Source organism: Diadema setosum, chromosome 10 (assembly GCF_964275005.1).
Source record: "Diadema setosum chromosome 10, eeDiaSeto1, whole genome shotgun sequence".
NCBI lineage: Eukaryota > Metazoa > Echinodermata > Echinoidea > Diadematoida > Diadematidae > Diadema > Diadema setosum.
The window spans coordinates 29771593-29798766 of record NC_092694.1 but is presented as its reverse complement, the minus strand read 5'-3'; the positions used below and the strand labels follow the sequence as shown (position 1 = coordinate 29798766).

Here is a 27174-nt window from a genome sequence, read left to right as displayed (position 1 = left end):
TCTTGACTATATGTATGACAGAAAATACACTGTGGAAAGAGAGTTATGCCCCCCTAACCTGTGCATGAAGCCTGTTCCATCTGTCGTTCATTGCCTCCAGCTCCGACTCAAGCAGGTGGGTGCCCACACGTGGCGCCGCGCTCTGCACCAGGTTTTGACCAACGCGGTTGGCCTCCCTCAACCTCGGTACCAGCGGTTCCACAAAGTTCCTCATGTAGGTCTTGAACTCCTTCTGCTGCTGCTTGACGGTGTCCACATCAGCGCCGATGGGCTTCTGCGCCATCTGCGCCGTCTCTGCCTTGGTGAGGAGGTCGTCGACCTCGCCCATGGTGTGCTTGAGGTCTTGCATGCGGGCCGTGGTCCGGTCGATCTCCTCCTTGCGCTTGTTGGCGCGCTCCCGCAGCCGGGCCCAGCGCTTGTTGAGGTTGTCCAGCTGCTCGCGGAAGCCCTCGGAGTCGGTCAGGTAGCCACGGTCGATGATGTCGCGGAAGACGCGGTCGGCACTCAGGAGCTTCTTCTTGATGTCCTCCAGCCTGAGCTGGTATCTCTGCAATATTGATGCAAAAGGAGGTTTAAAGTCAATACTAACAAGTTGTCCACATGTGTATCAAAGTCTCTATCATGAGTGTGCAGACAGTAATCTCCATTTTGCTGAAGTGTAAAACAATACAAAGCAAACAATGATTTGATAGGATTGATTGATCTTTGAACTTTAATTTGTACCATGGTATATGGAACCATCTCTAAATTAATAGAGGACAAAACATCTGTGAAGTTTTACTATACAATGTTGTCCTACCAGTACTAATGTGTTCCTTGGATATGTGCAACACTGTACTACATGCTGTATCAGTTTTTTTACATATCTAGCTATATATCTATTTGTATATGTAGTTTTGTCTCCACTCGCATACAATACAAACACATTGCTGCACAACACAATAGCTTGAAAAATTGCAGCCATTTGATGTGTAAACTTTGAGGTTACACTCACATCAATCTCCTCACTCTGGGCGCCGAGTGTGTCAAGGTCCCTAGCAACGGGATCCATCTTGTCCAGGGTCTCTTCTGCCTCACCGAGTTGGAACTGGCAGTCGTTCAGCATGGACTGGATGGGTGAAAAACAATCAAATCAGGCATTTATTAGAAATGAAAAGAACAGGAGTAGTTCCGAGATATTTTGCTCTGCTCTAGGTGGGTGTAAGTGATTTTAACATTTGTCAAAATCTCCACTTAATGAAGTAGTATTATCAACAGTTAAAAAAAAAAAAGATCTTCATTGATGGACAAAGCTACAAGCATGCTGTCCTTTGCTATTCATCCTCATTTTTCTTCTCCTTCTCCTATATTCTCCCCATACTATCAAGCAGGACAACACATCATCAAGTCATTGTCACTGTCATCATAGCAACAGATGAAGAATGGCCTCCAAGAAAGTAAGGGAATGTGCAAAGGCATAGAGAAACCACCACGACATGAGGAGAAACTTGGCTGTAACAAACTACTCACAGCCATCAAATGGATGCAAAGGATTGCAAGAGAGAGAAAGAGTAACTCTACAAGACAGTCTAATGAGAGTTTACAGTCAAGAAAGGTCAGTGTCATTTACAACAGGGTAAGGGGACGGGGTGGGGTGGGGTGCTCAAGGGGGACAAAGTGGGGACACTGGTCGACTCTTACGTGGAAGGAATTCAGCTCCTGGTTGCCGGCCTCCATCTGGCCATAGCGCTCCTTGACCAGGCCCTTCAGCTTCTGGTAGCGCTTGACCACGTTGTCCACGTCATCGTTGACCATGGTGGTGTCGGCCCTCGAGGGCGCTGCAGCCATCAGGCCGCTGCTGTTGTCCTGCACCTTGACGATGGTTTCTTCCAAGCCGTCCACTTCGTCTTGAAGGGCCTTGAGGAACGGGACAGACCATGGGAATAGATAGGTGAATATCACAATGGAATGCTCCATCTTAAGAACATGCTTTTCCGTGTCTGAGATTTAATTTTGCAATATCAAATTCATTGTTTACATAAACTCACATTTATTGAAACATAAATGCTTCAAATGCAAACAGCACTTTGTCGCTTTTCTTGTTTTGGAGAGAAGGGATTATGTATGTTCCGTAATTTGGTGTAACTGAAATTTCATGTTATCCCAAATTTTGCTTATCTTATCAGCAAAATATTTCAAACGTACAGCATTAATTAGACTCAGACGCACAAAGAAAGGAGACATTGATATACAGTGTTCACTATTCACAGACATTCTTTAATTAGCTGTTTCCAGATGATGTACATACTCCTGGTTGATTTTGTATTTGTCAGTATTACAGGACATTTATCACATAGCCCCGTCCCATTTAGAGTGTAGTCTTCTTATGCAGCTATAGGAATAAAATACATCATGCTCATGAATGTGCACATTCATAACAGCATCTTCATGAAAAAAAAAAGACGAGCCCGACAAGAGCACATACTGTGTACGACAGTGACAAAGGGTCAAAGGTCATCGTACCTTCAGCTTGTCAAGGTTCTTGGGGTCCATCTGACCCGGTGCATTGTGGGACGCCAGTAGTTCCTCAAAGTTGGCCAGGGTGACCTGGGAGGTGTTGACGGTGTCGTGGAAGTCCGAGAGGCGGCCGTGGAAGTCTTCCAAGACCCCCATCTGCTCTTGCACCTCTGTAAAGGGGTCGTGGAAGGGTGAAGCGGGGGTCAAAAGTCAGTTGAACACTGTCATCCTCATCATCATTATTATCATCATCATCATCATCATCATCATCATCATCATCATCATCCTCTGTTCCCACACATTCTATCACACTCACACACACTCATAGAAGTGCATTCAGGAAAAACGATAACAATCATCATGTCACACCTAGGGTATGCTGAAATTCATTTTGAATAAAACAAACTTTTTGTTACTTCAAATTGGCAAGATCTTATTCATGCAGCCCTTTTCTGTACAAGGCAAATGAAAATCACCCAATGCTATGCAGAAATGTGCAATTTCATATAACAAAGCTCCTCCTTGTTCAATGAAAATCACCCAATGCTATGCAGAAATGTGCAATTTCATATAACAAAGCTCCTCCTTGTTCAATGAAAATCACCCAATGCTATGCAGAAATTTGCAATTTCATATAACAAAGCTCCTCCTTGTTCAATGTTTACATCACCTGCATCATTCTGTTGCCATGGCAACTGGAAGAACTCGTCTCTGAAAAACAAAACAAAACAATACAAAACAAAACAAAAAATCTCACCAGTCTGGAGGTTGTCCCATCTCTTGTTGGCCTCCGCCACTTGGTCCTGGATGAAGGGGTGGTCGACGTCGGTCCTCGAGATCAGCTGGTCGGCGGCGTTGTTGACAGCTTCGTGGTGGTCGCGGTGGTTGTCGATGTCTTCTTGCAGTTGCTGTTGTGAGAGAACAAAAAAGGTACGGAAGATGAGTAGCCATGCTTCACCTGTAACGCATGCATGTACAATGTGAGTGCACAATAAACTAGAGAATCACTTTGAGAGCGCAGACCTCCACCAAGCTGCTATTTCCACCCATATTGTCATTTTCATCCTACGTACATGTACCAGTGCTACATCAAGCTTGTGCTCTGGAATACTACCAAACTTTACTCTTCTGTTTCTTGTATCATCATTTCTGCAAAATTTTGTCCAAATCCACTAACTTGAATTTGAGTTATTTTGTAAACAGATGAACAAACTAACATAGGCAAACACATAATCTCCTTGGCAGAGGTACTTTTGTGGCCACACTATACACAGAGGTTCACCTGAGAGAGAGAGAGAGAGAAAGAGAGGAACAATGTGAAGAGAGAGGGAGAGAGAAGAGTCAGAATTCTTCCTGATATATATCTGTCCTGTTATAGGTAGGTACCTTGATGAGCTCATACTGTCTCCTGACCACGGCCGGTTTGGCGGTGACCGGTCCCAGTGAGCTGAGCCTATCCTCTGCACTGCGCAGCCACGGCAGGAACTGGTTCAGCTCGTCCGTGTAGGTCTTGGCCTTGTCGCTGGCATCCTTGAGTCGTTCGCCGCGCTGTGTGGCACGGTCATTGACCGAGTTCCACTTGCTCTGTAGCTGGTCGTGCTTGGCCTGGAGGGCGCTCTTTTCTGCGGGGCCGTCCGCCTCCTCCTTCAGGGCGTCGATCTTCTCCAACATGCGTTCATAGGTGTACACCTGCTTCACAATCTCCTTGGGGATCTCCTGTTGTTTGGCAACAAATTAGGGCAGGGAGGGCATTGGAGAGTGAATGGTTATGTAACAATAAATCTGGGCCCCATTTCATAAAAAGTTGATATGATAGCAACTCTCGCTGGAATGGCCATTGTCATGGTAATGTCAAGAATCCAGCTTACTGATTGGCTGTTGCTAATGGAAGTTGCCATTCCAGCGAGAGTTGCTATCCTAACATCTTTTATTAAATGGGGCCCTGGTGTGACATATTTTCGTGTGAGGAGTTTTTGCCATTGAAATCATGTATTGTACGGCTGCCTTGTCAAGGTACATTGCATGTTTCATACCCACATCAAATCTCTGACAGTAAATAGCCAAGTGAGAATGAATAAAAGAAACAGAAACTGTCAAAGGTTATCCCTTTTATATTTCTACTGACAATTCAACATCCATTCATTTCATACTGTACATTGTATGCATGCCAGTGGCATGTGGTTACATGTATGTGAAATTGAATTAAGATAAAGTTATCAAACACAAGGAAGCAAAAGTACACACGTATCAATCAGCAAATGGGAGACATGGAATGAGGAGAAGGAAGAGATGAAAAGAGCAATCGATAAGGACACCCCTTACCTCATGCTCGACGACCTGTCGGCGCAGGATCTCCGGCTTGGCCGAGATGGGCTTGGACTGGCCTAGCTCCTTGTCCTTACCGTCCAGCCAGCGCTGCATGGTTCCAAACGACTCCTCGAAGTCGCGGGACTGGAGGAGGGCGGCCTGCAGCTTGCCTTGACGCTCATCTGCGAGAGATTAGCAAATGGATTACAGAGGAGAGTCAAGGCATTGACCACATGCCATCTTGACAAATCATATATCAAGAACACAACTCTTGAAAATGTGGACACGCAGAACAATATTTTGATGACATACAAGTGTACTGTCTTTAGTGTTCTTTCAGTCGTTGGAAGAACATCCTTACCATGCAAAGCCCAATGTTCATCACATGCTCAGCATATCACTCTCAATTTTATGATATTGTTACAGTGGAAATCATCACCATTTAGAGGATTATGAAGTTAATGACTTAATTTTGTTGACTATTAACACAAGTGAAGTGTGCTTCCATTAGAGCAGACACAGTCATATTGAAATTTTGTTCCAATGAAGTGAAATGAAGTAAAAATTCATGTCAAAATATTACTTTTATAAATGCTTCATTTGGTCAGCCATAACAAAATTTTGAAATTGTTTGACTTTGTTATAACGGTAGTCGCCCGTAGAAGCCAAGGGAAGGAGACTTTACCCAGTTTGCGACAGAGATCGTTGAGCGGTGTCTGTACGCTTTCCAGTTTGAGCGTGACCTCAGCCTTGGCAGTGAGTTCGGGGTTCAGGGACGTCAGCTGTCGGTGGCATTCTGTTAGTGTGTCTTGCTGCGGTTTTCTTCTCTCCGCCTCGCGTTGTAGGTTCTGTTGGTGTGCCGAAATGCAGGAGGGAATTACAAACGTTCAGAATGATAGCTTAAAATGTCAGTTCACACTGCAGGTAAAACATCTTTTTCAAAGAACTCAAACACATTCCACACATTCTAATCCACGACACAATCAAAATATTTGGTCTAGAGAAAAATACAGTGAAATGATATCAGGACAACTGATACGTTACTTGAAAAGGCGCTACCACTAATTCTCCTTTGAACATCCTCCTATAAGACTTGAACAAGAGTTGTTTTTTTTTTTGTTTAAATATTTGAAAATCTATATGTTTTACAGGCATTTATCTACATCTCTCTGGCTAATCTACCTGCATCTGCTTATCTATATGTATTTGCCTTATCTGTCTGTCTGTCTATCTATCTACAGCTGTACCTACATTGTACATGTACATTCTGTCTATTAAGCTGTCTGTCTGTCTGTCTCTCTCTCTCTCTCTACATACACATACGTATGAATATCAAGCTATATATTCATCTCTAACATTATAAGAATGAAATCTCTTTTTCTTTCTTTTGCTTCATCTGGAAACCAGCCACCAACCTTAGTCTCTTCCATCTGTTGCCTGACGACATCGGGACTGTTGCTGATGGGTGCCAGGTTGGAGATCTTGTTCCTGAAGTCGAGGAGCCAGTCGGAGGAGTCTTGCAGGGTGTCGTGGAAGCGCTCGCTCTCGCGGAGGACATCGTCGATCTGGCCCTCGCGGTCGTCAAGGCGGCCCTTGAGCGTGTCCCACGTGTTCTTGAGCTCATCTGCTTGGCGCTGGACGGGCGAGGTGTCGCGGGCGTGCGGGTCCTGCTTCTCCGCGATGGCTTGGGCGGCCTCGAGGAGATGCTCAAGTTGAGGCTCGTGGGCTGCGAACTCCTCTTGGAGGACCTTCAGAAAAGAGCAACAAAGTAAGCATTCCTGAACCCGTTGAAGATGAGTCCCGAGTACATTCCGGCAGGAGTGTATGGAAAATGCGTGTTGTATCAAAATCAGCCCGTCCTCAACGGGCTAAATTTCCCTTCAACATCAAATCATTTACATTGTATGTGCCCAAGCACTTCTAGGATATCACTCACCAAGCTACAATGTACATGCTGTATCTTGTATGGCATTTTGGGCAAATTCTCCCTGCACTTAAGTGTTTATGGCCCATTATAGCAAAGTTATGCAATGCAGGCTTTGATTCTTTGTGGAAGTATTGCTTGAGATATTAACAAATATCATCACGAGACAGATGCAATGTTATAATCATTCACAATGGAACTTTTCCCTACAACATTAAGTGCAGGAGAGTATTGTACATGTATTCTACTAAATAAAGTTTCACAAAAATGAACCCAGTCAAAATTCTTTGAATTTCCATACGAAGATGCATTATGTCATTTTAAAAATCTAACAAACATTGGAGCCACACTCGACATTTCCCTGACAACAATAAAACAATTCACAAGCCATGATCTTGAAAAGAAATCCAAAATGCCTTTGCGACAATAGGTGAGGCAAGTAAAACACTATCAACATGTATTTGCTCACCTATTCGGACAAATTCTTCTTGTGCAGTTTCTATATACTTGCCTGGGGAATATTTGACCCCAATCATGGTCAAATAATCATCGGCCCTTTTCTGATGTCTTTTGTCCCTACTCTGTATCCATTGCAAATGACCCTCTCATTCTGATCGTTTTTGAGATTTGTATTTACTCGGCCCCTCGGGCACTCAGGGAGAGCAGGACGACAGAAAGTAAGAAAAGTCCACACGAGGAATGGTGCTTTGCTATGGCTTAGAAGTTAGATTTTTGTGGTTACAAAAGTTGCTCGGGCATACTTGGTTTGTTTGAACAAGCAATTACAAGAATTCAGATACAGATGCATTTTTGACTGTTTTTATCTACCCTCAAAACTAAACAAGTTCAAAGGTACTTGTAGGATGTCATATAGCACCCCTTCCCAATACTAGCCACTCTAAAAACGGCTTTCTGTATTTCATAAAAAATTTAAATTTACAGAAATTTGAGTAAGTTAGAACAAAGTTGGTGTGTCAGTATAAAGTCATTAGCAGACTTGTGTTGCGCAACACTGCTTCAAAGACACTTTGATAAGTACAATGTACAGTAGAGGTTACTCAGCTTTAGAGTAACATGTGTCGATGGGTTTTAGCACTAAATGGAACAATCCTTTCACTCGTGATCACAAGGATCTGAAAATCCCACAGACTGTGTACAGGTCTGATCAGGATCCTGTAGCCAATGGGGTTAGTGGCTATCACTCTTATTGGCGGCAACATGTAGCTCACTGCTGAAGCAGCAGTCAGACACAAAATGGCTGCTATCTGCTTTCTTAAGTGAAAACATTGCTTTACAACTTGAGTTTTATACACTGTGTAGTACACATTTTACACTTTCTGTGCAACTTTATGCATTCCTCATTGCATGCACTGCTCTAACTTCCCAATCCTGTACTTAAACTGCTTACTGGGGGAAAGAAAGAAATTTGCATATAACTGTCTCAAGTGCTAGCCTAAATGACTTGTAATCCTAATCCACAGGATTAAAAGGGGGAGTATTTGTTGATTGGATTATCTCCTGGAAGGTATTAGCACCTCATTCACTAAGGTACTTAAAAGATGTTGGGCTCTGAGCAATGTTTAGACTGGGGGGGGGGGGGGGGGCAAATGACCAGCACAAAGACAGTATTAGAAGTGAAAAGGAGCTATGCAGTGTCTTGATTTGGCCTACAGCTTGTATCCCCAAATATACTTCCAGTACAAGTGAACAAGACATGATTTTGCCCGCTTTTGAGATAGCCACTTCCAATAAGCACCACTTCTATTCACAAAACAGCACAAAATCTGAGGTAAACAAACTCATCCACATCTACAATTACCCCTGTCAAACATGGCCCTAATTCCACTTGTTGCATGGGGATCTAGGCCAAATAGAAACTATTTTAGCAGATCGGTATGGTTTTGTGTCTCGAGTTTAGGTTCTAGACAATTAAAAAGAATCCACTGAAAGTGCGTGGGAAGTCTTGAAACCTTGAATTTCTGATTCTCCTAGAGTATCGGAATCTTGTCCAACAAAATGCTTTTGTTTTTGTTTTTGGGTATATAACAAAAAGCAAGCTGTCCACATTATTTGTGACAAAAAACATGGGATGATCACATTCTCTACAGCAGACATTTATGAGACATGATCATGGCAAATAACAACAGCAGCTAGAAATTAAGAATGCAGACTTAAACCTTTCAGCGCCATGGACTTTGGACAGTGAATTCAAGGCTGTGAGGTTTTCTGTTCCAATCCATATCAAAATCACATAATGGGTGTAATGTCTCAATGAAGATATGATACAGCCGGGATACTTAGGCTCTAAACAACAGTGAATATAGTTGACTGTCATAGACCATGGGAATTTGGTAGATATGGAAATAATTGTATGTGAACCCACCTCTACTTGCAGTTTCTGGTTGCGTAGAATGCCCGGTTCAACGCCAATCGGCCCGAGAACCGACGTCATCCTCTCCTTCTCTCCAAGCCACGTCTTGAGGCGGTTGTAGGCACCCTCGAAGTCACTCAGACTGTTGATGGCGCTCTCCAGCTCGTGTGTCCTCTGCTTGGCCTTCTCCTGGAGCCTCAGCCATCTCTCCTCTGATTGGTCGGGAAGCGTGCAGCAAAGCGGCACATCGTGGGCGGGCGATGACGCGGGGCGTTTGCGTCCGTCGGGTTCGGGCGGTGGGACGCAGTCGTGAGGAGATGGAGGTTGTGGTGAGCGCGGGGCGAGATGCACATCGGGAGGCGGGGAGGTGGTGACACGTTCCGGCAAGTACCCGTGGAAGAAGTAGAAGAGTGGTTTCGCAGGCGAGGCGTCCGATGGAGGAGATGACGAGGCAGAGGTACGATATTTGATGACATAGTGGGAAAAAATGAGAATAATGCAGAGAATAATTAGAGGAAGAACATAGAGCACAAAGAAATCCTCAACCTCAAAAGGCATGACTGCTGCTCAGGTTAGCTAGGACCGCTGTGTATCTGTGGAAGTGTCTCTTAGCAAATCGGGAGCAAAACGGCAGTGGATGTTGGGCAATATTCCTCTTTCAGTATTTTTGTCGAGTGTCCTTCAATTCCAAGGCAACACTTTCACTCTGCTCTCATGTAAACAAACACTTTTTTGTTTTGTTTTGGTTCTGTCTTTTTATCGTCCCCGAATGCAGCGATGGGACGACTGCCAGCGCAAGAGAGGAAGGATACCATTGAGAATTCTCCAAGCAACATCAGGATGTAACACTCATACACCGGCACTGAACATTGTCTGCTCTGCCATCCGCGACACTCGATATCCACGCAACAATTATCACACACATATCATATCCAATGTTGTTATGAGCATGTGTCGTGCACTGGGTTCCCCACTTCTTTTTTTCTGAATGTACATGTATATCGATCTAGGGCGTGCAACGGTGAACTTGCCACCTAAAATGCGATTTGAGCTGGTATGTGCAACCGTACATGTTTAACCAGCAGATATTTGACTGTTTGTCTTGCCAGCGCTCGTCATGGCGACAGATGTTTATATAAAAAATGCCAGTCTGGAGTGGCACTTAGGATTAATCACACATCAAATTTAAGCCTTCCCTTTTCCCATAAAATCACAGGTCCAGGGAGTCTAACAAGAGTTTGTAGTACAGCTGTCTGGCTCAACACTCAAAGGGTTGAACCACTCGAAAATTCGAAAATGAATAGAATACCGAGTTCAGAGTCATCCATTTTCATTTTGTTAGAACTCTCACGCAAGACTGATGGATTCCATGAGTAAGTGGATGACAACATTATAATGACAAATCTACTCTTTTCAAACCATTAAGTTCCTTTTCCTCTCTTTTGTTTTTGTTTCAATGTCATAAAACCTGCCCGTCTTGCATCCAGAGGTCCTTGTGTTTTCTGTAGAATACAACACACAGTATTGCAACCTTTAAGTTTGCAATCAATGGCTAAAATCCTAGATTATTCCAAATATATTCCAATATTTTTGATCCATCAAATCATCAATTCCATGACAGAAGATAAGTCCCAAAACCACGTAAGACACTACACTGTATATACATGTACACTTTGTGTACTTCTTCTTTCTTTTTCCACCCAAGAAGCGATTTCTCCAAAATTATCCACAAGCATTTCCGTCGCAGATTTCCATGCCGTAGGCATCCATTGTTTTGGTTTTGAGCTGATGATCCAAGGAAAACATCGGTTTTCAAAACCCTGCAGGATACAGTATGACAAGCACAGATTCCGCGGATTACCAAAGGCAAACCAAACACCAGTGCTGGATGCTACCAATTGGCAGACAGCTGAACGCTGATGAGTGATGCAGATTTTTTTTTTCTTCTTCTTCAAGACAAGACAAGTCTGTTGTCAACCGCTTGCTACAAGTAGGGGTTGACCACTCTTGGACGACCACATACGAAGCAAACCATAATTGACAGAACTGGACCTAGCTGGTGTGAGGGGAGGGATGGACGAACACGAAGGAAAGCATCCCAAAAATGTCGGCTGCCATTTGAACGGTACAGATAACCCCGCTACGCACAGAGTGCGGTCATGTGACTCGCTGCAAGGCGTACACCATGTCACTGACACCCCTAGAGACATATCACATGGTTTTAACAGACGACTGGACATCCAGAGTCAAGGCCGACTGATATACAATGTTAGGCACAGGAAACAGATGGATTTATGGGATACGGGCATGCAATCTGGGTACACCATGAGCAGATTAATTCATATCTTTGTCATCCTAACATATCTTAAGCTCTTCATGATTAGGCCTACTGGTCAGTCTGTATTTTTTAAAATCTTTTATTTATTTATTTTCTTATTGGTCTAGTATTTGATTTTAAAGCCCCATCTTGCATATGAATACGTGTACTACAAATCTACAATAATACAGGATTTGTGAATTCTATGGAACAGTTGTAATCTAACAATATATTTGACCTCGGAACCAAACGAAAACACTGTCTAACATTCTTTGAATATAGACTGATGAACACATTAAATGTACGTCAACTTCACATGTCTGCTTTGTTTGTATGCAGTTATTTGTTATTAATTATTACTCATTCATCATTTCTTCCTTCTGTGTGTGTGGGGGGGGGTGAGGGGGTGGGGGTCGGGGTGGGGGGGGGTCATGGGGTGAGATGAGGACCAAGAAGTCCCACTGGGGAGCCAGATGGATGCTGGCACTAATGCCCTTGAAATGACAGAACTTGGCGGAGAACTACTGACCCCTGGTGACCTCCCTGTCTGCTCCACTCACATTAGCCCCCTATCATCATCATCACCACCCCACCCTCTCCAATGTCATTAATGGGATACAGACCAAGCCACTTCAACTACTACAATGTAGTCTGCAATTAAAGTTTCAACAAATTTGAGTGAGAAAACCCTTCTGGCTTTATAATTGTGTACCCTTGGTACGTATGTTTTTTCTATGCTTGTTGGAAAATGAATAGAAATTATTATCAATATCAAAATAAAATACTGCATGAGCCATGCTGCACAAAATATGATAGATAAATAATTTAATACATCTTGTATGAGCACACTAAAGGTATATTCAAATATCCTTAACATTTTTCATTTGCTCTTGTTTTTTCCTTTTTTAACCTATTCTGTATAGTCTTTGGAAATCCGTGGAGTTGGTGAAACACCAGAATAACGAGAACAGAGTTTTGCCCATTTTGAACATTGAAATTTGTGACCCGCTACAACAAAATGATCCTAAAGTCGGGCGAGGTCGATTATTTGAAAATTGCATGACACAATTCCCTAATCTTTCTGCTTTAAATTGATATATAACACGTCTCATAAAAATAATCGGCTGCGGAGATATCGATGTTTAAAAGAGAGCATGTCAAGACGTCTGGGAAATCACTGTTTCGAGAAAAGCGCCCTAAAAGTTCTCCTTGCGACGCAATCACAATCAAGAGACACGCAAGTCAGTATTCACCTCTGGACAATAGAAGTTATGCCCTAGCAACCCCCGAAATGCTCATTTAAACACAGTGTCGGCGGTCTCCTCACCGACCAATCAGTGACCAGGATGTCAGGAGAAGCGGCTAGGCATAGCGCAACCCGCCCGCACGCACCAGTCGACTGGGCAGTGTGCGAGCTTCACGCTTCGGTTAGCGGCAAGCAGCAAACTGACCAATGAGATCACTCTGGTCGTTGTTAGGGGCGGAGCCTATGTGTGGCGCTCAATCCAAATGTTCGAACCAGTTTCTGCTTCATTGAAACGCCAAAAAAACATGGCCCAGAAAAACGCTATTTTTTGGTCTTTCCTTTCATCATTTTGCTTCAAAATTTCGACAGATGATAGAAGACATGTCAGACTCTAATAATATGTCAAATTCAGAAAATCGTAAGTTTTGACCAATTTTGATGCTCTAACTTCAAACTCGAATTTCACGGCTTGGACCGTGCGCGACTTTAGGACCATTTTGTTGTCTAGCGGGTCACATTTATCTGCAGAGGAAGACAAATATCAATTTCCAAACAGAAGTAAATTATGTGTTATCTCACTAGTGTAATTATACGTCAATATCACAATGAGGTTTGAATATAAAAAGAATTAAACACAAGCATGACAGATCTACAATTGTATAATACACATACAGAAAAAAAAAAAAGAGTTGTGTTTCTGTCTGTCTGGCTTGCTGTCTGTTAGTCTATCAATATTTGTGTGGATCTGTAGGAATGTGTTCCTGATATATACACAAGAAACAGATGTTGCCAGTTCTCCCCCAGTTTGTTGGTTCCCTAAGCCGTCACTCCACACGTTTTTCCTGTGCCAGCCCTTGTGGCATGATCACACGTGCAGGTATGCGAACATCCACACGACACTCTCTCGACCCATACTATAGAGGGAGCTGTTTTGCAATTGGCAATGGCAGCAATTAAGAGCAATCCTGTACAATGTACCTGTCACTGGTAATGAATGCTTGTGTGTGGACATATTGGCCATTATCTATGAGAGATAAATTATAGATATGCATAAGCAGGAGAGGTTTATGTGTGTGTACAACTTTTACATGTACACTGTATGTGAACTGTGCATACATTGTATAATCATGTTGTAAAGACAGACAAATCATGCACCATTAAGCCCTATACGTCCTGTTCACAAACTATTAAGCATTAGCATTAAAACAATTTAAGCAACTTGTGAATAAGTGTTCTTTGCCACAATTATACTGCACACCCACACACACTAAGTCAGTTGCTTTGTGCGTATGTGTAATGGCTTAGATTTCTTTTAGAGTGCAAAGGTGCGATCTCTTGTTTCAATAATTGTTGTTTGTGCATAAACAAGGATCATAAGATTATTTGGGCACATAAGATAAAATGTAGTGGGGCATATACACACATCTGAAGTACATGTATTGCCACTTGTGTATATTATAAAGAAGATAACATTTGAATGACACAGTGCCCATCTTGTCAACATCTACAGAAAAAAAGCAAATGTTATGTGTTGTTGTAAATTAACTAAAATGAAATGAAATGATCCATACACTGTAAACTGAAACAAATTGGACAATGGGTCAAATATACAATGTATCTATATGCATTTAAAGAACAATACTCCTTGTACATTTCACGTCATTGATCAATGATGTCCCCAAAATCCAATACTTCAGACAAAGGCACCTGTTACTCACACATATCCAAATGCCTCACTATTGTTCCCATAATACCAATGAAATACACACAACAGGTGTATGCAGCGTTATTGATTGATTGGAATCCAGGGAGTGAAAAGTACTGGGCAACTCCCCCCTACAGTTCCCACACTTCACACCACAAACCATGCCGGCAAATGGGCATACTACATGTACAACTGTATGCAAGTGTGTGAATTTTACAATGTATGCTGAACTACAGTTTATATGCCAATTTATAGAGCTCTGCATTAATGCATTTTTAAATATATTACATTACTGGGATTACATGGAATTAAAATCAGGCAGAAAAACATGGATGTACATGTACGTGTACACCATATGTGATGCACATACTGACGACATACACTCTGTATGGGGCAGAACAGAAAGACAGACAAACAGACAGGACAGATGGATACAAACACACAAATTGATGGATCTAAGACAAATGGTAAGACAGAAAAAATATGAAAATATAGACAGATAAAAAGATGAGAAGAAGATCGACAGATGAGCTGAGAGATGGATAGACAGATAGACAAAATTGAGAAAAGAGAGAGACAGACAGACAAACAAACAAGTAATTTTGAGCTGATGATGGGTAAGGTCAGAAACTGCTACACAACTGTAAGATATGCAACATGGTAGGCCTGCAAGTGCACTGCACTACAATAAACTGAATTCTTGTATTACACTATACTTTATTTTTACACTGATGAGAATTGGACAAGTTTACTGGGAAAAAAAGACAACAACTCAGCCTTGTACAATTTTTACTGTGAAAAAAAAAGGGAAATGTTTTGTTTTGTCATGGAATATATTTCTATCCTGCGGTTGGAACTTGGGAGGGCTCCAAACCAAGTAAAATGAAAAATAAATCGGCACAAATTCCCTTCCACTGCTTGTTGCACAACTTGATTGATTCACAGAAGCCAGCGTTGACAAAGCCCAGAGGGGCAGCTAATCCCAAAATGGAAAAGTTTCTAAGGACATATTCATTACGCTGAAACAAGGTGTGGGAGGGGGAGAAGGGGAGGAAACTCTTCATTTCTCTAATCATCTGCCAAACTGTGACTTTTGTGCGCCACTTCGCTTCGTGGCAAGATGGGGGAAAACCTTTGCACACAGAGCACCTGACCTGTTCTGCTAAATGTAGAAATCGCATTTGGCTTGCGCTCGACAAATCTTCTGCTTAAGCGTAAGATTTTGGGCCGTGATTTGATTCAAACTCGTGCACAAACAAGATAATTCTCTCTGTACACAAAATTATAAGAATGAAAACATTGTGACAATATTTTATCGTTTCATTACCATTCATTTACACAAACCATGCTAAACATAAGATCAATCATGATGCTGTACAAATATGATTGGGTATTTTGATTGGGATTTAATCTTACTTGTGTATGACACAGGAAACCAAAATATATTAATAAATTCACTTTTTCTATCATTATGTTTAGTATACGATTCCTCTCTATCTTTTATTTGTTTGTTTTCATTGAACTCATTAATTGCCACTGGATACAAATAGACTTACTTTCAAAGCCAGAACACAAAACAAAGACAGAATTCAAACTCCTTACATTTAGTGCAGGGTTTTCCTACCAACACTCAGTGCTATTGCACAGAACTTTTGTCGTTTATTTTCACCGCCTCGCTATTTTCGGAATTCATGGGTGTGGGGAAATAGAGTGTCAACACTGATATTGTCATGTGCCATCAAAGTGGACTAGTACAGCTATTTTGAGGGTCAAAAATGAAGAAGAGAAAGGGGAAAACGACTTCAAAAAGGCAAAAGAGAGGTGTGAACGATCAAGAAGCGGCATTCTTACCTCGAGGAAATTTCATCTCACCACGTTATGTCATATTGGGATATATCAATTACCCATATCAGGGTTTGACATCGTCGGGCAGGTGCTTCAATGAGCCGGGCACAAGTTCTATTTTGCTTTTTCTTTCAACCCCCTCCTCTTGCAAAATAATCTCAAATTTTCGTCCTTTGAAACCTATGGGAATACCCTTTCCTTTTTTTTATGTTGTTATTAAACAACACTTACACAAACAAGTTGTGTGATCTCCTAAATTTTTGCTCGAGCTCTGAAATATCTGAAGCATCAAAATATGGGATTACAACATTCTCTACAATTGACTGAATAGGGAATGATGGGAGTCTTCGGACATGATCTACTTGTCTGATGTAGATCATACTTGGTAAATTAAAACCTGACCCTAACAATATCAATGTTCACCTACATAGATTTCTATACTGTATGTGGTCGAGCATTTGTTTTCTATGTAAATAGTTCCTTCTTTTTTGTTTCCATTTTATACAAACATCAACATAGCTTTATGAGTGACTGTAATAGTAATATTTGAAAGTGTACCATTATTTTAAAGCATAGTAACTAATCAAAGGAACACATACACCAAAGCACAACTTGGGTACAGGCTTGCAGAGGGAGCTTTTTTCATCTGTCTTTCTGTTGATGATGATGATTTTTTTTTTCCTTAGGGGAGGAAAGTTTGGGGTTAATTTGGTTTAATACTTTGGAGTTCATGCAGGGCAGTACAGTCACAGAATATATTCCTACTTGTATATCTATAATAAAATGGTGGCATATGCATGCCTAAATTGCAATCATTATACACACATAAGGTTGTGGTAGGGTTAGCTGAGTATCGTGTACGTTTGTGTGTATGCAACAGATTCTCTGCACAAGAAAACAACAAACAACAGATGTAGCAAGCAGCATAAAAATTTTCCTATTGTTCAGGGTCATACACACTGAATTCCTGTATGGCAAATCTCTTTTGTTTTTTTCCATTGTACACACCACCTGGTGTCATACCATCACAAGTACAATAGGAACACCTGTGGTTTGATTTGATATTTTATGAAATATGCAGGCAAATACAAAGACAAATATGCAGGGGGAGGGGTCAAAAAGCTCATGCACCTCTTGCATGATGTTCCAGGGCCCTGTTTTATGAAGAGTTATAATTGATTGATTTCAACTGTAAGTCTATGGCAGCCTGTGTGGTAAAGAAATTTATAATTATATCTTTTGATAAAACGGGGCCCAGATAAACATGTATGCTCCACCATGAAATCCTTCAGCTTGTACATTGCTGTGAGCATATGAATGCACATGTCCCTAAATATTTGCAGAGGTGTGCCACATACATACAGATAATGAAGGTGAGTTTTTGCCATGGACTAATGATATAACCTTTTGACCTCAATCTACAGCTAAACCGCACCTTTTCTTCTATCTTGTTTTCAAGTCGCATCAATCTCAATTGTTCAGCTCAAGGGGAGAGACAGAGTTATGTAATCCACCGTAGGTGGTATTTGGCTTTAGTTGATTGGGAATAATACACTTGGAAGTCTGATCAATAGGCTGTGCATTCATCTCTAGTCCAGTCAAAAGGAGGCTGTTTATATCGCATAAGGCCATCCATCCATGGAGGAACACAATACCTCACATTCATCAATTCATATCGAACAGGTTACACAATATCCGTCTACTTTCACTGCCCAGTTTGGCTCAGAATGGCAACCCAACCTTCCCATTCACTTTCTAGTATTAATCAACCTCGGGCATCATCATCAGCAACCTACAATGTAGTTATGCACAATGACAATGGACCATTTGAGATGTTGGTCCTTGAAGGATTAGGCCCCAAAGAGTTTTCACAGATTTGATTCTCTGAACAGTGGATCTGCAATTCAAACCATCATTCTTTTCTCCTTACAATACATGTCTTGAAATTTCTCCAGCAGCCAATGATCAAAATCTCTATCTCTTTTCTATACAGTGTGGAATAATCATTCCCGGAAGAAGAGCTCTTGATGGCTATGCCACATAATGATGTTCCACTACAAAAGGCATCCATGGTTGACATCCTTTGATGGCTGGCCAAACCACCCATTAAAACTGCCTCTCAATTTTACCTTCTCCTACATGCTTACATATGCTTGCCACTGTTGGAGAGATACTCATTTCCCCGGCCAATTCAAAGTCTCTTTGTGGATGGGCTTGTGCCGAAAGGGTGGGTTGGGTGGTGGCGCGTCGCGTTAATGGGAACACCACCCTTCGTCCAAAGCCCCCCGGTTTTGCCGAAAGGGTGCGTTGGGAGCGTTGGGTCGCGTCGCGTTTTGACTGGAACCCCACCCTTCGTCCAAAGCCCCCCCCCCCCCCCGGTTTTGCCGAAAGGGTGCATTGGTACTTTTTCTCATGTAATATTATTTTTAACCTTTTTATTTTTTTATTATATTTAACCTTCAAACAACCATTTCAAAGAGGCCATCGTCCGGATCTAATACAGTATTTAGTTCGTCCAATGTTCATTTGGTCCAATATCCATTTGGTCTAATATCCGTTCTGTTTTACATTACAGGGCATGGATCATGTGGATAATCAGTGGCTTATCTATAGTCCAGCTGCTGGGGGTGCTGGCTAGCTTGCACCATGGGGGAGGGGCGAGGGACCCTAAACTTTACCCTAATCTTATTTCATGTGTATATGAACATATATTTTTTTCTCCCTCAATGAAGGGTCAGAGGGTAGTCCGTAGCCGTAGAAAAAGGCCCCCCCCCCCCCCCAAAAAAAAAAAAACAAACACACACACAAAAATAAATAAATAAATAATAATAATAACCCAGGTAGTCATATAGACGAAACAATGATTGGACCAAATGGTACCTGATTAGACCAGGAGGCTGGCTATTAGACCAAATGACAATAAGATCAATGGTTATTAGACTAAATGGGTGTAGACTAAATGATGATAGACAGACTAAGGCTAGACCAACTGGGCAATGGACCAAAATGATGTGTACACCAAATTTTTTTATATTGGACAAATTTGGTTTTATTTTGGACCATTTGATGATTAGACGAAATGGAATTAGACCAACTCGTAATAGACCAAATCGGTATTTGATGATATAAATTGATGTTAGACCAAAATAGACCAAATGGCTATTATTAGACGAATTGACTGTAGACCAAATAGTAATTAAACCAAATAACAATTAGACCAAACAGTAATTGACGAAATGATGACCAGACCAACTGGTTATTAGACCAACTGATATTAAACAGTCTATTAGACCAACTGGCTGTAGACCAAGTGGTAATAGAGTGTAAACCGATCCCGACGATATCCTCTTTGAAATGGTTGTTTGAAGGTTAAATATAAATTCAAAACTCGTCTTTTAATATTACATGAGAAAAAGTACCAACGCACCCTTTCGGCAAAACCGGGGGGGGGGGGGGGGGGGGGGGGGGGGGGGAGGGGCTTTGGACGAAGGGTGGGGTTCCAGTCAACGCGACGCGACCCAACGCTCCCAACGCACCCTTTCGGCAAAACCAGGGGGCTTTGGACGAAGGGTGGTGTTCCCATTAACGCGACGCGCCACCACCCAACCCACCCTTTCGGCACAAGCCTTGTGGATGTAGGTAAAAGCAGGGAGCTTCCCACTTCCCACCTCCCTGGTAAAAGCTATTTGCTCAGCAGTCTACAATATAGGTCTACATATGATCATGTAACTGGGGAAAAAAATGTGAGTCTGAAGCTATAGACTATAATGTAATTCTTGATTTTTTACAGTCTCCATTCTGCCCAGAGAGAGCCCAGTGGGTCAACTAGTTGTTTTCTCATTCCAGGACACAGCAAGGGTCATTGTAGGGCACTTGACCTCCTTTTGTGTGGCTAATTCATGGTCTCTCTACAAGAATTGAATGGTCCACGAAAACGAAAAAGACAAATAGCTGAAGGCCAGAAAGAAAGAGGTCAAACTGTCTATGGCACAGAGTGGACACAAAATATGCAGCCTTGCACTTGTGTCTGAACGGTCTGTATAGGTTCATATAAGGCCTTGAACTGGTCAAATCTGAGATGTTTACTGATTTCCTCATTGTTCACCAATTTTTTTGTATCACTAGTGAAACAATTGCTAGTATCCCAAAATATACACAACACATCCCTTCTTACTTGTAGCTCTACAATACACAAGACCTACTTGCGTGGATGTGTGATCAGAAACAAAATACAAATTATAGCACATTACAAACATGTCGGTCGATCTGTGATCACATGACATGCACATACTTGGCTTCAATTTCACATGAACTTCGTGCAGAAATGAAGGGGCGGCTTGAACGCAGCGATTTAGCATGAAAGTGTCTAAATATAGCAGCATCATTTTGTTTGCCACCCTGCATATCAAAACATATCTATTTCCGACCTGCTATGGCGGCTAATTTTACCTGTTGTTCTCTCCGTTATCGACTACGAAAACAAAGATCACTTTCTGTGGTTTTTTTTGTTTTGTTTTGTTTTTTAGCGAGTTAATATTAGCCTAATCATTCCAAAACTGTCTCCCTGTAGCTCAATAAAAACTATCTGTACTGCATGGGGTTGGAATTTTGCCAAGAAGGAAGCCCTGATAAATATGAAAACTTAATTTATCACAGGCTAATCTCTGGACATCATTATGTACCATAATCACAATGCTCATCCCAGATAGCCTACTGTACATACATACAAGTGTATATCATCTTTTTTTTTCTCTCTCTCTCTACATTACATTTAAAAACAAACGTGAATTGTCAAAGGCTTTAATAAGTCTGTGTATATACATATATACAGTAACACGTATATAATTATGTACATATGAATTTCACATAGCTTCAATAAAGACCCACATCAATGGACCAATCTCAATGTTTCCTCTTGAAAAAAAAAATAACCTCATGATGGAAGACGTTTCACTCTAAAGACATTCCCTAACCACTTTGTCAGATGGACATTGAAAGAGTTCAGTGTCTTTGGCTTGTAATGTACTCACTCTCCTCCCCCCCCCCCCATTCTATAGTATCATGTTGAACATGTGTCATTAACTGATAACAGAGTTCAATAGAAGGAGGAGGAGGCAGATGAAGCAGAAGAAGAAAAAACAATGAAGAAGAGAAGAAAACAACAAGAGGAAGAAGAAAAATGAAGAGGAAAGAAGAAGAAGAAGAAGAAGAAGAAGAAGAAGAAGAAGAAGTAGTGATCATGTGTGAAACACTGTACTGAAAGTGCACATTCCCGAAGGACCTCCTGACGAGACCAGATAATGCCTCTCATCATGTTCAAATCAATGTTGCCATGGTAACATTCTCCACAACCATCTAGAACTTTATCAAAAACACCCTCTGTAGTCTTGACGTGCAGTTTCACAGGTGAACGAACAGCTTGCAGTTTCACAGGCGAACGAACAGCGAGACAGGTGGCAACCAAACGCACTCCATCATGCGTATTCTGTGAGGTTTTTTTTTTTCTTCCTTCAAATCTTTATATGATTCATGGAGATACATATTTCAACCCCCCCCCCCCCATGTACAAGGTCCTTGCTTTGACCCTTTTGTCAAAATATCAATCAAAGGCTTGTTTTCTGTACAAGCACAAACCCCACCCAGAGGGAATACCTCTAGTTTCTTTGGCAAACCTTTATTAGAAACAGAAAGAGACAAAGAAAGACTGACAAATAGAATAGAGAGATAGAGAAATAGAGAGAAAGAAGAGAAAGAGAGAGAGAGATAGAGAGATAGAGCAAAGACATATATATATATCAAAAATGCCTCTATACTTGTATTGTTTTATATGTCAGACAAAATATGATAAGTGTGAATATATATCACATCCCTCCTCTATCACTCCCTGAGGTATTCTTGACCAAATTTCTTTCCTTCCCTTGTTTACTTTGCGTTTCAGAAGTAATGTCCGCACAACCCTCTTCAAAATGGTCCTGCAGTAGCAAGATCTGTGTTATATTTACAAGTACCTCCCCTCACAGTTCAGTGTACACGTACATGTAGCTTTAACCCCCAGCACTTTACAGAATCATTGGTTTGCTGTGCTTTTCAATACTCGATACAATCTACTATACACTCCATAGGATCATCTACAGATTTCCTATTACTTCTCCTGATTACATTCCAACTCCCTTCTCATCCACAAATGCCTACCACAGACATTTGATTACATTACTTACATCATGTACAACTTAGGAGAGCTATAGTTTCAGACATTACACTATGCATTTATATAATTGCGAGCTGGTTGCCATAGCAACAGAGAAGAAATGGCATACCAGCACTTCTGTCAATGCGTAATCTCTATCCAAGATGTCCTCGATAAAATTTCTTTGGCTTCAAGCCACGTCCTTCGCTCAAAGTACTGCCGTCCTTCGCTCAAAAATAGTCATGAAATACCTGAAATCATAGAGCACAACTTACGAAAAACAGACAATGTAGCCATAACCATCTTGATAATTTTAAGGTGACTACCAATCTTTGAAATCTTCTTAAAAAAGAAGAGCTGCAATCTTATAGCACAAGTTTTCAGATGCCAAATTTGAATTATAATGAACAGACCTTAAACACTGCCCTAAATTCAAAATCTAGAACACACAAAAGTCAGCCATGGAACCTGCCAATATTCATGACCTGTTTATAACGAGCTTTTTGATTACTGTACATTGTCATGCAATCATTTACACCAACAGTGCTTATGTTTCCAATTAACCATCATCATTTCCTTTTCCTGCTGTTTGTTTTCCGCATCGTAGGGTTCCACAAAAGATGCCAAGTTCACTACCTTCCTCAAACTGGAAATGTTTTGGCCATGCCCTTCACACGATGCCATCTTTGTCCTTGTCTAGCTCAGATCGTTACCTTACAACTGTACGTACATTGTAACTCGATAGTTATCTATATCATGTAAAAGTAAAGTTATGACTCACTGGGTGAAGCGGGGCCAAAAGCCATGCATTGTACCTCTCTTACATCTATTTCTTTGCAAGATATTATTATTCAACGAAACTAAAAGTATGTTGCTGAAAAAAGCGAATTCCCCTTTCTAGCATCACATGATTATGATGATTATTATCACTGCTACATATTATCATATTCAGTATAATTTGTCATCATAGAATGATACTGCACATAAAGGGGTTTAAAAATACAGATTGTACTAAAAGCAGTAAAATAACGACCACGATGATATTTATGGGGTAAACATGATACCACTGAACTGTAATATTCTATGCTCTTGGAATTTGTACCGATATGTGATTGTACTGATATGTGATTTTTAAAAGTAAAAACCACAGTAGCTTAATAGGCAAGAAAGTGAAAAAAAAAAAAATGCTGGCAGCAAATACAACATGCTTGAGGTTACAATTTCACCAGTGATAAAGATTGTCTGTCTAGGGCTATAAAGGGGGCGGCTATCATCTTTATAGATCTTGACACCCAAACATGAGGTGACATTTAATCGCAGCCAACAATGTTTGTTCATCTCTCTTCCTGTTCCCAAGTCCATGGTCCCATGTATTTACTCTTGTGTCCCCCCCCCCCCCCCCCTCGGTATGTTTGCTTGTGAATTTTCATTGCCTGTAATATACCATGCCACCACTTCACATGTCAGCACGCATAAAATACATTAAAAGAAATGTCAACACTGTGAAATGTCACCCTTGGATGGCTGGAGCTGCACGAATGTAATTATTTTACTATTCTTTTCGTCACTCACCAGTGAGCCCCCTTCCGTCAATAAGAATTTAATCTATGATGCCACAGATCTGCAACATTCTATGCTCTTGGTCCACTGAATTTTGTACTGATATATGATTGTCAGCCATGATACATGCTATATTTAACACACACACACACACACACAAATGTTTTTATGGGTATCAATACTGTTCTACACAAGCAACAGCTCTAAACCTTGCTGTGCTGACACAAAGACTGAACATTGCACTGAGCTTTCTTACCCTATTTGATCACCTGTCTGAAAACTAATTGTCAATCAATGTGGATTACCTTGTATAATGCCCCTCACCCTTATAATGTAACAATGACCTCCCCCTTGACCTGAGGCACTGTTCTGCATGAGTGGGCTGTCTATCTCTCAATAAGGTCAAGCTCGGGGGGGGGGGGGGGGGGTGATGAAGTGAAAAGTGACAAAAAGGTAGGCATGTTATTGTAAAGGGTTAGGCCTACTGGAAATTTGACTGTAGAATAAATATGAAAACACCTTGAGGGAAGACTAGGGACTCTGCGCTGAAAGCGCGTAAACAGTTGTTTGTGCCAATCTTTATGCGACAGGCAAATCTGTGTCCATTAGATGCACATTAATTAGACTCTTTCTCACTGAGGTAATTTACTTCTGAGCACACAATTGCTGAAATGAAGCGAATCACAGAAATGAGAGCTTATAGAACTTCCTCCAAAGAATTAATGCTCCAACATCCCCTCTCCACATTCTTACCACTTTTGTCAGAGCGAGGTCTTTGAATTACCCCCCTAAACACACCTTTGTCCAATCAATGCATGTCTCATCTGTACTTACCCCCAGGGCGGTGTCAAATTCAAAGCCGAATACACCCCATAATTTGATGGATGACTTGGCTTTCACAATTGAAAATATCTTTTCATGTTCTCAGAGGCAGAAAGAAAGGCTGAACCCTTCACGCGGGCATTATATGTGAGGGACCAGGCGTGATGGATTGTATCCCCTACACGTTACATTTACACTGCTAAACACAGCCCAAGCAGTTGGAACGGCGAAGTTCTATGTTTGTATACACAGCTACTCTTTAAACTTTTGTGCTTGTATATCAGAGACTCAAAACAACCTTCATATTAATACAACACACAAACTCACACACATTACATTGGCATTAATATTTAAGATCTGGTGCTGGATATTGGAAAAAATACAAGTACAGGTACATGTATGTACATTGTAGGAAGTCTAACACAAAACTGTAAGCAACAACAACAATAACAACTGGCTTCAAACCACTATGAAAGTAAACAGGATGTAAAACTTGATTTTTAAAGCCTGATTTCAAGCATAATTTTTTATGTCATGGGGAATGGAGGTAATAATGATAAAAATATACACTTCCTGCTGGCACTGAGCTAGGTTAATGGTAGTACAGGGCAGCAGTATGCCTGGATTATGTATGTTTTCCCATCCCACACCCATACAAGCTTCCCCTTAACCTTCTGAGTAACAGCAAGTAGAACTCGGAATAAAATTGTTTTTTCTTTTTCTTTTTGCTAATATAAATAATCTATTGGCAGTTAATCCTCAGGAAAACGAGAGATTGGTTGCCACAAACTTCTAAGAATGGGATCCACAAACATCTACAAGTACAGTACCAAGGGTAGGCTAAATGTCATTAAAAAAAGGTAGGATGATGGCAACCCTTGCTGCAATTACAAGTGTCATGGTAATGACAAGAATCCCGCTTTGTTACTTTTGCAAGGAGATGTTGCTCTTCAAACAAGAATTGCTCATTTTAACATCTATCCAGGACCCTGCTGATGTGTAGTTTGAAGCCCTACCATCTTGCCATGAATTTGGAATAGTACTCATCACAATTTTAATTGGTGTGTGAAAATATAATGATGAAGCATTGCTACTATCATATTGCTCTCATTGAATTGAAACTCAGTAGAATCGAATAGAATGGACCAGTATAAATGTAACTCTTACAAGTCCACACAAACCTTTCGGGATAATGCAGCTACATGTTTTACTTTTAAAGACTGTTCATTTGCGGTGAAAGTACTCTTCTTCCTAGAACACTTTCACTCGCGTCATTGCACTCATCTAAATTGACAGCCATTGACACTCATCATTTCCTTTTAATTTGCAGGGTATTGAAGTGGAAGAGCGTGCAATATTCTTGAAATTGATCAGCTGAGCAGGAGTTTTCTTTTCTCTCTTTCTTTCTTTCTAAATCATGGAATAAAAAACAATTTTCAGGAAGTTGTATATCAGCTATCCCAGAGTGATGAGGAAGTGTGGCTAACGCAAAAGATAAGTGTAGTTACCAAGAAATATTGGTGTATGGTTTCTTGTGAGGTCACACGAACACTTTACTACACGAGATCTGATCCGGACAAAATTACAAGTCGCCCTTTACTCTCATTAGGATCTAGGGCATTCCAGCGTTGCAACAGGAAAAAGCAACATTATACAGCTGTGTCTGTTACTTAGGAATAATGCAAAATATTGCCTGGACTATCAGATGACATTGATCATCAAGTACTCAAACAAAGAGGATTAAATTTCAACGTTACTAGCAAAGTAACAAGCATGGGTAAATGTTGAACTGAAGAGCACACAGATTATGCATTTTATTGCAGTTCTCAATATGCTGAAAGCTATGGGTTTAGATTGCTCTAAGCAAAGGTTCTGTTCAATAACACAGCATCAAATATAAAAAAAAAAAATTAATGGCTGACAAGACTTTCGAGAAATTATGCAGAATGATCCACGATTGAACCTGCCTTTAAAGGTCGAACCTGCCTATAAAGTCCTCACATGGGATTAGCAGAATGCAGCTCATATTACCAAGAGTACAAAGTGCCTTGAAAGATCATACCAGAACCACACAATAAGCATCATGTAGTTTCATTGTGCATGCCACAAATGGCAGACTCCATGCCCATACAAACAGGGTTTTGGAGCCGATTAAGTTTCAGTTTCGCCACACCCCTCCACAGAGGCATGCAGATGTTCATGTTTTATCGCATTTCTTCCTGATCGAACAACAGCAATGTTCTATATGTACTTACAGCCGTCTGTTCCTTTTTCTTGATAACTTTGTTTTTCAGACAGACACTGCCTTATAGAGCCCTCATCAGAATAACGGTATCAAATCATACCTGTATATGATGCATTTGTCTGGACTTTACTGTCGACTCAGTCAAGCTC

The 27174-nt window shown here is 41.1% G+C and overlaps 1 protein-coding gene across 1 annotated transcript in view; it reads right to left on the bottom strand.

The window, feature by feature from the left end:
• The window catches only part of LOC140233928 (uncharacterized), a 219178-nt gene that overhangs the window by 37886 nt on the left and 154118 nt on the right, over positions 1 to 27174 (bottom strand). The window contains 10 exon segments of the mRNA XM_072314017.1: positions 59 to 547; positions 995 to 1108; positions 1681 to 1896; positions 2503 to 2666; positions 3254 to 3404; positions 3883 to 4212; positions 4819 to 4985; positions 5489 to 5651; positions 6219 to 6551; positions 9111 to 9310. Coding sequence (XP_072170118.1) covers positions 59 to 547; positions 995 to 1108; positions 1681 to 1896; positions 2503 to 2666; positions 3254 to 3404; positions 3883 to 4212; positions 4819 to 4985; positions 5489 to 5651; positions 6219 to 6551; positions 9111 to 9310 — 2327 coding nt within the window.